We start from the raw sequence: 10,691 nt of genomic DNA, 5'->3' as shown, positions 1-10,691 counted from the left end.
GGGAAAGCGTCTCTAGACTCCTGAGGGAGGGAGACTGGGCTGGGCTTATAGATTTAGGGCAGGAAATTCTTCTGAGTGTATACTTTGAGGGTTCCCTGACTTTTATGACCCTCAAGGACTTAGAGGACTAGGACTTCCTATTGTCTCTGTATCTTGAAATCCTCCTTCCTCGGAAAAGTCACTTTCTTCTTCAGGAAATTCCACCAATTTAACATTATTTCAAAGCATTCTCTTTTTACAATGCAAATACTTTGGGCTTGGTTGAGAAGGTTATGAGTATTTTTCACCTTTATGTGAATTAGCTTAACCAGACTGCTTTCTTCCTAAAATCTGAGGTATCAATGATGTGTTTAGTTTAAGAGAGTCCAGGTGGAAGGGCAACTTTGGAGTTTGGGTCCTGTGTAGGCTGGAGGACAGGCCTGCCCCCGCACAGTGGAATGCTGTGGCAGACAAGGGTGGCTTGGACACCCTAAGAATAGAGACATGTCATAGAGGGCTGCGGCAGTCCCAAAGTTTCAATCAATTTCATTAATACTGGAGGTTCAAGACTTGCACCCAAGATTGCTTTAATTAATCTGATGTTTATTACTAGTAGAAGGCACAGACGGAAACCCAGAATAGAATCCCTGCTGTGTAGAAATCATGAAGGTCGGCAGTCACTCAGAGAGGGGCCAGACTGCCCCTGACAGCAGAACCACAATGCCAGTGTGCCCACAGCGTGCAGTTGGTACATGGAACCATCCACTCATCCAAACCGCAACTTCTGCATTCCCAGGACTACTGCTCACTGTCTCCTCTTCTCCCAGAGACCAGATGAAACTAGATTAGTCTCTAAAGAAGACAAGGCCCAGGAAGGAGGGGTACCCAAGCTCCAAGATACTGCCAGGTTGGAAAGCAGATTTTCCTCCTTCTCCCAGACGTGCTCCCTGATCTTGATTAAATTCCTGCCCATACTTCTGAACAGGAGCCTCCTGTCTGCTGAAGCAAACTTGGAGATGATCTTCTGGAGAGATCATGTCGAGGCTGCCACATTATGAAAGGATGTGTGGAGATGCAGTTATCCACTTGGTAAACTATGGTGAATGCTAATCTTGAGACCTTTTATTACATTGGAAATGCACTTGGGACTTTATTCCCCTTTAGTGTGCTGAGATGACATGCTAAGGAGCTCCTTAGGATACTGACTTGGTTGCATTCTTGTCTACTACAATATCTTAGATTTCTTGATAGTAGAGATTCCCAGACTAAGAGGTTAAAAAAAATCACAAGGCATTTAAGTTACAGCAAAAAAACTTTCATTTCATGGAAACTTAGATGAGAAGATAACTGATTTAGACTCTCTCATATTGCATGAAATTCTGTATACCACAGGTTTTCTGTGTGGCCCACCAGCCTTTAACCTGTGCTTGAACAGTTTCAAGGGTGGGGATCACGACGATTCTATTCTCCTTGCATTGACAGACAATCTATGGTCTTTCTTTCCTTAACTTAACATTTGATTATAAGTTATCATTAGTCTTTATTACACCTCCACAACCACACAGAAGATGTTAGATAACTCTTCAAATTAATGCTATTAGTTATTTTGTATCTGTGAGGTCTTCCTTTTACTAGTCTATAAATTCTCCAGGGGTCCCAACTGTACCAGGTGTCCTAGGAAGGAGCATTGGAATCCTCCTCTTGTTCAAGCCTATTCCAGAGCTAATCTCATGGGACTGTCCTTGGTCCTTTCCTTCCTTCCCTTTTCAGGAAATTTGTTCCATCTCCCTTCTCTCTCGGGGTCTCCATGGTTTCCCTTAGCTACAGACTACAAATATGCCTATTCTACCTTCTACTCAACATTGCTTACCTACTCTCAGAGAATATCCCAGCTCCTGATTTCCTGTCACCATCAAATTTATGGAAAGCGTAGTTACCAGCCCAGTTCCTCCTCATTGCCTGTAGCACTCTGGGTTCTGTTTCCTTAGCTTTGTAGAAATTTACCTTTGATGGATATTAATGTCTTTGAAATGGACTTTTATCTTCATCCGCCTTCTCCCCTCTAAGCCCACTCTGTAGCATATAAAATTGATGCTGCTCCCCTTTTTTATAAATAATTTTTTTCTTTATTGATTTTAGAGAAAGAAAGGGAGAGGGAGAGAGAGATAGAAACATTGATGAGAGAGAACATCAACTGGCCACCTCCTGCATGCCTCCAACTGGGGATTTGGCCCACAACCTGGGCATGTGCCCTGACCAGGAATCGAACCAGCAACCTCTTGGTGCATGGGTTGACACTCAACCACTGAGCCACACGGGCCGGGCAATGCTGCCCCTTCTGTCTACTCCCTTAGACTTCCAGACTCAGAGTTCTACTGGTTATCTTCCTATTTCTGCCAGTGGCCTTCCCCACATTTCTTCTTTTATTCTTTTGCCTCCATGAAAAAGACCTTCCTTAAGATAATGTCCTCAGACCACTTCTCTTTTCTCTGTCTTCTCCTCCTTGGCAACCTTACCTCATTTCGATGTTCTCTCTCATCATTTATTATTCTAATAGGGGTAACCCCAAACCTCCATCTCCATCTCAATACTGACTTATCTCCATAGCTACCTTTTAACCTTGCTGCTAAACATTTCCACTTGAATATCCAGATGCCACCTTCAACTGGTGATATCCCAAATGCAGTTTCCTTCTTAACCTATTTCTTCTCTGGAATCCCCCTCCTTTTTTTTTTTTTTTTTTTTTTTTTTTTTGAGGCATTGCCCCAAATCCCGTTCAGACAAATTCTAGTTCTATAAATCATTTTAAAGTTCTTTTTCCACCACAGTTTCTGTCTACTCTCTTTTTATAGAATCTCACACATGCCACCTACCCCCCCCCCCAAATCCATTTCCATTGCCCAAACTTAAATTAGGCCCTGTGTGTAGCCTCTTGCCCAACTGTTGGGTAGTTCACTTGGCATGTCCATGTCCCACTTTCAATTTACCACATTTACTGCTGCCAGATTGTAGTGGAATTACATCTTATGTGGGGGTTAAGTATTAAAGTCATTGTTTAAGAAGAAAATCCCTATTGCCAACATTACTCTTTAAAATGTTTTTTATCGTCCATAAAGTAGAACCTACAGACATATTGCTTCTTAATAAGTTTAACACTGCCAATTTTTCCTCCACTTTTGGAACAGATCATTTTTTTTGTTGAATACCAGATTAAGTCATCTGCTTGGTTTTAGGGGCCTTCTAGTATGAAAAATGTTCCTTTAAACACCTCAACTACTTTCTTTAAAAATATGTTTTTTTAAACACTCAGCACTAGTCTATTTGAATTCATGTTAGTTGCTCATGATACAAAGTCCCTGGACCGTTTAAAAGCACATTTTTGTGCTCAAAAACATTAAGTGGCTCTCCATTGCCTATCAAAAGTCCCATTTCTTTAGCTTCGCACTCAAAACTGTTCATGATCTAGCTTCAACTCACGCATCTAATCCAGATTCCATTCCAGAATGGAATGTCCCCACTCATGCTTTGCTCATTCCAGCCTCCATCCACACTTCCCCTCACAGTGGTCCCACTGCCGGGGATACCTTGTCCTTACTCCATTTCTGCTGGGTCCCGCCATTCTTCAAAGATCGTTTCACATGCTATTTCTCCTAAGATTCCCTTACAGAGTCTTATTCTCCAACCCAGCCCAGCCAAAATCCTATTTCCTCTTCCGAACTGCAGTAGATCTTCATTTGTACTGCTTTTATAGCAAGTATCATTTTCTATCTACAATTTTCATTTTTATTTATGTTTTATCAGACTATAAACACTGTATGGGCAAGGTTGGTGCTTGAGTCTTCTTTATATTTTTATATTCTTTCACCATCTCCAACTTCAAGCACAGGGTCAGTTCTCAACAGGTTTCAATGAAGTAAAATAATGTGGCTTCCCAACGCCTCCCCATGCAGAAGAGTTTCTCCCAATGTGCTCTAGTCTGGCAGTGCCCCAGAAGGTAGGACTCAGGGCCTCAAAAAAGCAGCAAACTCTTCCTCAGCCCAATAGTGCTTCCATCAGGCAATGAATAAACTCAACAGGAAGGCAGATGGGCAAGAAGATATATGCAAATGTAAAACTCTTTGCTCCTTCCTAAAGAGCAAAATAAACATCCTATTTGGGAAAGAAAAAAAGAGAGAGAGAGAGAAAAGACTTTGCAAATTTACAATACAATGGCTTTTTCATAGAATGCTTTAGGAAATGCCAAGGTCTGTCAGTGGGGGTGGAGACAGTTCCCATTGTGTAGACAGAGACTGATAATCCCCCTCAAACCTACTGTTTTAAGAGATCAGACTTGTTTCAGGGCATCTCAAGTTCAGGGGACCTTAACCTTTAGGATAGAAAATTTCCTCCCTGCCTTGTTTTTAGCTCAAGGCTGAAGGGAAGCTCTGATCCCAGGAGTCCGCTGGATATAACAGCCCCTTAAATCTTTTCTGATTCATACGCCAAGCCCCAGAAATACAAATCTAGCTCTGCTCAGATGAGCAGTAAGATTTTAAAGGAAGGTCTAGGGGTTGAAGAAGATGGGAAATGGGAAATGTAATATTTTTTTAAGGAAGGTCTGGGAATTGGGTACGATAGGTTATTTGAGCCAGTCTTACATCTTGCAAGGGATGGGGCATCTTGATCTTTATTATAGACATGCAGAAAATGTAATCTGCCCCCAGCGACAGGGAGGGGGTTTGACAGTGAATTTACACCCGCAGCGTTGACTTTAGACTGATCAGGGAAAATAACCGCCCCACACTAGTAAAATCTTAATGTACCATGAGAAGTGCACAGCGTGGCCTGACGTACGTACAGTGTTCAGATTTGTCTTGACTTCGTTGAATCGTGGAAAGTGGCTACCAGGAGGGAAGTTTTTTTTTGTTTTGTTTTTCATTTTTCTGCACGATTACTCAGGTGGCTTTTCCTGTTTCTCCTCTCCCTCCTGGACGTGGGTACTGTAATCACCAACGTAGAGAGCTCTCCCCCGCACGTCTCGGCTCGGCCTCCTGCGGGCTTTTCCCCCCTTTTTCTCTTTCTGGCCCCGCCTCCTCCGCGCACCCCGTAGCCAGCAGCTAGACAGCTGTGTTCAATCAGAAACCACTTACAACTCCAGACGATTCAACAGGGAAACTTCGGCGTGAAGTGCAGCCCCGCTCCGGCTCTCTCTAGCTTTCCTTCCTCCCCAGGAACCGGAGGAGCGGATCTTCCTCGCTCCGCTGCCCGGGTTTCTTCCAGGGCTCGACGAAGCCCCTAGGGTGCGGGATCTTGCTGGGAGGTGCCCTCCAGCCGGATCATGGGGGTCGGCGAGGCACCGTAGGAGTGGCGAGGCGGCGCCGCGGGTGGCACTGCCCCGGGACCCGGCGGTGGGCGCTCGCGGGCGGGTCCCCGCGCCGGCCCGGCCGCTGCAGCAGCTGCGAGCGCGCCACGCCACCCAGCTTTCTGCAGCAATGGCTCGTCCGTGAAACGCGAGCCGGCTCGGGTCCTTTTCGGGGTGCTAGCATCCTTCGTTTGGGCTTCACCACTGTCCAGGGTGAAAATGGCTGTCTAGACTAAAATGTGCCAGGAGGGACCGAGCGGTGGACATCGAGCCTGTTAAGCCTAACTCACGAGCTCCGAGACCTGGAGGGGAGGAGGAGCTCGGCTCTGAAAAGTGCAGTCATGAATTCTGGAGTTGCCATGAAATACGGAAACGACTCCTCGGCCGAGCTGAGCGAGGTAAGGAACAGCTGAGGTCGCGAGCTCCGGTTTCGTGGGCATTGGCTTTTCGACAAAACCCCCTCCCTCCCCATCGCCCCCAGCCCTGCATCCTACCCGCCTCGCACTCCCATTCTGGAGGCAGCGCAATGAAAGATTAATAGATTTTCTGAATCTTGTTTTAACTTGTAGTATTACTCAGGAAATGACCTGAACTGGCTCGATATTTCAGTCCGAAACGAGTGGTTTAAAAAAGAAACAAGCTCTCACCACGCCGCCAAGGCGTTTTACTCGCCGCGGTCTGGGTCCCCTGTCCCTTCCCACCCATTCCCCCCAATTTATATACAACATTCCTTTTCGTCTTCGCAAAATGCATGGGGATCCCAGCTGAGTTGAAGCGGTGGTAACTAATTTGGTGGAGCTGGGGAGCTCATTGGATTACTAAATCTGCCACTTGGCTCCCACGTGTGATGCATTTGGTTAAATTCAGGCAAGGTGGTCTCTCCGCGGCGGAGATGAATGACCCGCCCTGGGGAGCGGTGCGGGGAGGAAGCACATCAAAGCCGCTTAGAACTTTATTTCCTGCCCGGGACTGGACTCCTGAGTCTTTGAGGCAAGCGCATTTGCAATTCCTGGCTCTTACTGTAACATATCTTCCTGAGTGTTTGAGACCTGCTTTGAAATTAAAGGCTACATCAAACGGTATGCAAATATGTGAACGGTAAGATGCTCAAAGCCACCTTTTTGATGACTTTAGAGATGCTTGGGGCTCGCCCCCCCCCCCCGCCCCCGCTTTGAATACCTGAAAAGTAGTGATGGGAAACCTACAGAACTGGATGCCCAGAAGAGAGGAGAAAGTCTGAGATTCTTGTGTACAGCAGGAGGCTTGATGGCTGTGGGGTTTCCTCTTAGCACTCTCACCGAGCCATTTCTGGGAACAAAACGTAGAATAAATAATCTCTGCTTCTTGAATACGGCTGAAGAAAGGAAAGGGGAAGAAAAAACGACCGATGTAAAAACAGCCGGAAGGCAGAAGTGATGTCAGATTACTTACGGTGTAGTAAAGGGAGAGGATAGAGTCCTCACTGTGGGGAGAGGGCGGGTGAGGCGAAGGGAGCGAGTGTACATGGGTAACCCGAGTAGGTCTGCGGCCGGTATCCAGCAGAGACTGCTGCGGCTCCAGCCTGGTGCTCTAAGTGTCTTACTGCTGTGCTGTGCCTGCTTGAGTTTGGAATAGCGATTTGAGGTGTTGGCGGAATGAGGTAGAGGCATTTCCTAATTCTTGTGCTCTCCCTTGTGATGTAGAAAACGGGAGATGCTGGGAGTAGGGTTTAATTTAAAAATGGGAGGTAGGGGGAGAGGCCCACAGACCTAAGTGATTTTTGCCAATTTTAAATGCAGGCAGAGGTTTCAGATCTAAAGTGTAACCCAGGACCCTGCTACACTATTTACGGAGAAGCCTTTGACTTACCTACTAAGTTCATTTAAAAATAAAAAACTAAAGGCATACATCTTGCAGTCTTGGCCAGGCCCTTCACATTGCTTATTTCTATCTGGCAGCTTTCACACTGCACCTGAAGTGCGCTATTCACTTACCTCTGTTGAAAAATGAATCACAGATTCCGGATGAAGGTGGCTGGAAGGCTGAATAGAGAGGGAGGAGGCCTGGACTGACTTCAGTAGTGTTGGCAAGGTCAGAGTACATTAGATGAACTGGGCGTCTGTAAAACACAGGTGGGAGGTAAAACTCTCCATCCTGTGCCCTGTTTATCCACTCCTTGGCGAACCTGTGGCCAAGTGAAAGACTTGAGGGTGCTTTGTGACCTCTGCATTGGTTGGAGCAGTAATATTTCAGCATTACAGGGCCTAGTTATGTACATAAGGAAATAAACAAGTTTCTGCCCCAACCATATCTTTTACCAAATTTTCTTTCCTTTTTCTCGATGTCTGCTCATTCATTCCTTGCCTTCTTTAGAGCTTTCTTTTTAGGCTCAGTGATTTAGTTGCCCCTCCATCCCCCCAATCCTAGGTTCCCTGCAGATTGAGTAGTTGCAACAGACTGTAAAGGTAGTTATTTTTAGCTTTTGTACATATTTTAAATCACAGTATGTGTAAAAAGAATTTGTAAGGCAAGAAGGTGTATGTGGGCGGGGGGTCATACTTTGTGGACCCTAAATCTCAGTTCAGTGTATCATGGGCTATAGTCATCAGGTGTTCTGTAATGGCTACAGATTGGTATTCATATGGACTCATATACAATTCATTTGTATTTCTCACTTTAGGTCTTTGATGTAAAGGAGAGTTTCTTCTTTTCACTGTAATTTTTCTCTTAAACACTGACTTTGCTTTAATATCTTATGGGGCAAAGTTGTCATCCTTTTTAATGCTTGCTTTCTCCTCCTCATATGGAAGCAGAGCTAATAAAATCTCTCAGGGGCCCCTTTAATGCCATATCTCTTATTGTCCAGGAGCCTCAACGCGGCCTGGAGGTCACTGTGGGGTCAGAGGTAGCCTGATGTTCACCAGGCATTTGAGAGGCAGGAAAAACTCTAAAAGGGCCCAGCATTATCCTGGGTGTTATAAACAAGAAGCCGCTCTCATTGGCGTTGACTTGTGAGCTTATCCCTCTGCGAGGGTCCTATAGCCACAGGAATCATTGACTCTGACAATAATGTTGACAGTGACTTCATAACATCCTGAACAAGGGGAAGTGACTTGAATCCATTTCTGTTGTAATCTCCTGGACCTGTTCGTGAGAGCAGCAAGCTTTGGTCAACAAGTCAGGTGTTCACCCTGGTTGGGTGGCTCAGTTGGTTGGAGCATAGTCTCCTACACCAAAAGGTTGCTGTTTGATTCCAGGTCAGAGCACATACCTAGGTTGCAGGTTCAACCCCATTTGGGGCATGTAGTGGAGGCAACCAATCGATGTTTTTCTCTCACATGAGTGTTTCTATCTTTTCATTCCTCTCTATATATAATAAAAACAAACAAAAACCCCACAAAACAATTTAGGTATTGACCTCCGCCTGCCTGTCCTGCTCCAGGAAAGCTTCATTCCAAGAGTGGCAGGAGCGACTAGGTGTGAGGGATACAGGAGGAGGCAGAGAGCTGGGTGTTAGGCATGAGGTGTTTTGCATGTGTGAGAACTTTAAGATGGAAAACAGGAAATTCATGAATGTGTTCCTGTTGTGTCTTTACTTAGAACAATAGCTGTTTAAGATCCTGTGAGATGATTATAGGAGAGAGTAAAATGCCCTCTACCTATGGACATTCAAAACATTTTTATTTATTCATGACCATTAATAGCTTATGTCAAGTCTGAACACTAACCAAAGCAAACTAGTCCTTAGCATTAACAAAGGTAATTCAAAAGGAAAATTTGAGAAGCATGAATTGGCTGTTCTTTTTTTCTTGGCTATTAGCAGTCTCCATCAAAGACTCAAAGGATGTTTTTTTTCTTTTTCTGATGGGAGTTTAAGGAAGGACTTCAACATCAGCCAAATCAAAAGTACTTAGAAAATCAAATGGTTGGCTTTCAGTCTTCCTCCTCCGCTATCAAGAAGCTGAATGGACACAGTTCCAGCAGCATTAGATTAAATTCTCCCAAACTTTGTCAAGGGAAGGCTCTTAAATCTTCTTCCTGTCCATGGGTTTTTGGTTAGCAGTTAATTCTGTTTGACTTGGTAAAACCTTGGGGCCAGTACATACTTTATCAGTGTTTTACAATCATATCTCTTGGTCTTTAGAGTAATTCAGACTTTGGGAAGATGTCTTAAGGGGCAGCATTATCAGAGTAGGACTTGAATTTACTCGTCTTTACAGAGTAGTTGTTCACCCAATCTGCTTGTCTGATAGGTACCTGCTTATGTAGGAAAATAGAAATTTACCTTTAAGAGTTTGTTCGTTCTTGGCAATCATGAAAACCTCTGGGAGTGAAAAAATATTTTTTCCTCACTCAAAGAATACTTTGAAGCAATTATATTGTTTGTCTTTTAAATATTAAACAATGAACAGGTAAAATTCTCCCATCACAATTTATTTTGAAACCTTAGTTGCCCTGGAAAGTGTATTTCCCTGACTCTGCTTATCACATATTCAAAGCCTCTTTCATAAGCGTATTCTACTCTTGAATGTAGGCTATAGGGCCAACTCCCTGCTTTCACCAGGTGCTTGTTGGGTGGCTCCTGAAACCCCACATCTTCACCGATACTCTAACTCTCTAGATAGTTTATCTTGTGTGACTATCTCTAAGTGGCCATCTCACAGATGTACTTACTCTTCTTCGTCCAGTTACACAGTAACAGAGTTGGAAGGGCCTGTGAGATCACCGAGTGTTCCCACACCCCTTTACACTTCACCGTCCTCCGTCTCTATAGAATCCCACTTCATTGTAGTGAGGTGTTGAATGTCTGTCTTAGCCACAGACTATAAGCAACAGAAGGGCAGTGTCAAGACCTGGCAGAGTCTGGCACATAGCAGGTGTTCTAGGAATGTTTCATGAACGAACACCTTGCCTCTGCTCTCTTTCCCTTTTTATATAGAATTTGAAGAACTGATTTAAGAGGCTTTTTGGCTTTGTGACAAACTGCCCCCAAATTTAGAGACTTCAAATGACAATCCTATTTGCTCCTGGTTTTGTAATTTGGGCAGAGCTCAAGGGGAAAGCCCTGTGAATGCAGCTGGAAGATCCACTTCCAAACGGGCTTCATCACGTGGCTCGCCGATCAGTGCTGGCTGTGCCCTGAGAGATCCCCTCAGTTCTCTTTACGTGGGTGTGGCTGCTTGGGTTTCTTCCCCGCGTGGCAGCTGGGTTCCAAGAAGGAGGAGGTGGAAGCTGACAGTTCTTTTAAAATATAGGACTGAAACTGGCACCAGGTCACTTCTATGTGCTGTACTGGTCAGAACAGCTATATGCTTAGCCCAGATTCAAAGGGTGAAGATACAGATGAGGAAATTAGATTTCACCTGGCCCTGGCTGGTTTGGCTCAGCGGTT

General features: G+C 44.8%; 1 protein-coding gene across 1 annotated transcript in view; it reads left to right on the top strand.

The window, feature by feature from the left end:
• The first annotated feature begins 5,075 nt into the window (after positions 1 to 5,075).
• MCC (MCC regulator of WNT signaling pathway) overlaps positions 5,076 to 10,691 on the top strand; it is a 253,338-nt gene continuing 247,722 nt past the window's right edge. Inside the window, exon 1 of the mRNA XM_036280129.1 lies at positions 5,076 to 5,718. Within this exon, the coding sequence (XP_036136022.1) occupies positions 5,662 to 5,718 (57 nt within the window). The 5' untranslated portion in view covers positions 5,076 to 5,661. The remainder of the gene's footprint in view (positions 5,719 to 10,691) is intronic.

The sequence above is a fragment of the Molossus molossus genome, unplaced genomic scaffold, assembly GCF_014108415.1.
Source record: "Molossus molossus isolate mMolMol1 unplaced genomic scaffold, mMolMol1.p scaffold_m16_p_3, whole genome shotgun sequence".
Taxonomy (NCBI): domain Eukaryota; kingdom Metazoa; phylum Chordata; class Mammalia; order Chiroptera; family Molossidae; genus Molossus; species Molossus molossus.
The sequence above is the reverse complement of the archived record's forward strand: the minus strand, read 5'-3'. Positions and strand labels throughout refer to the sequence as shown.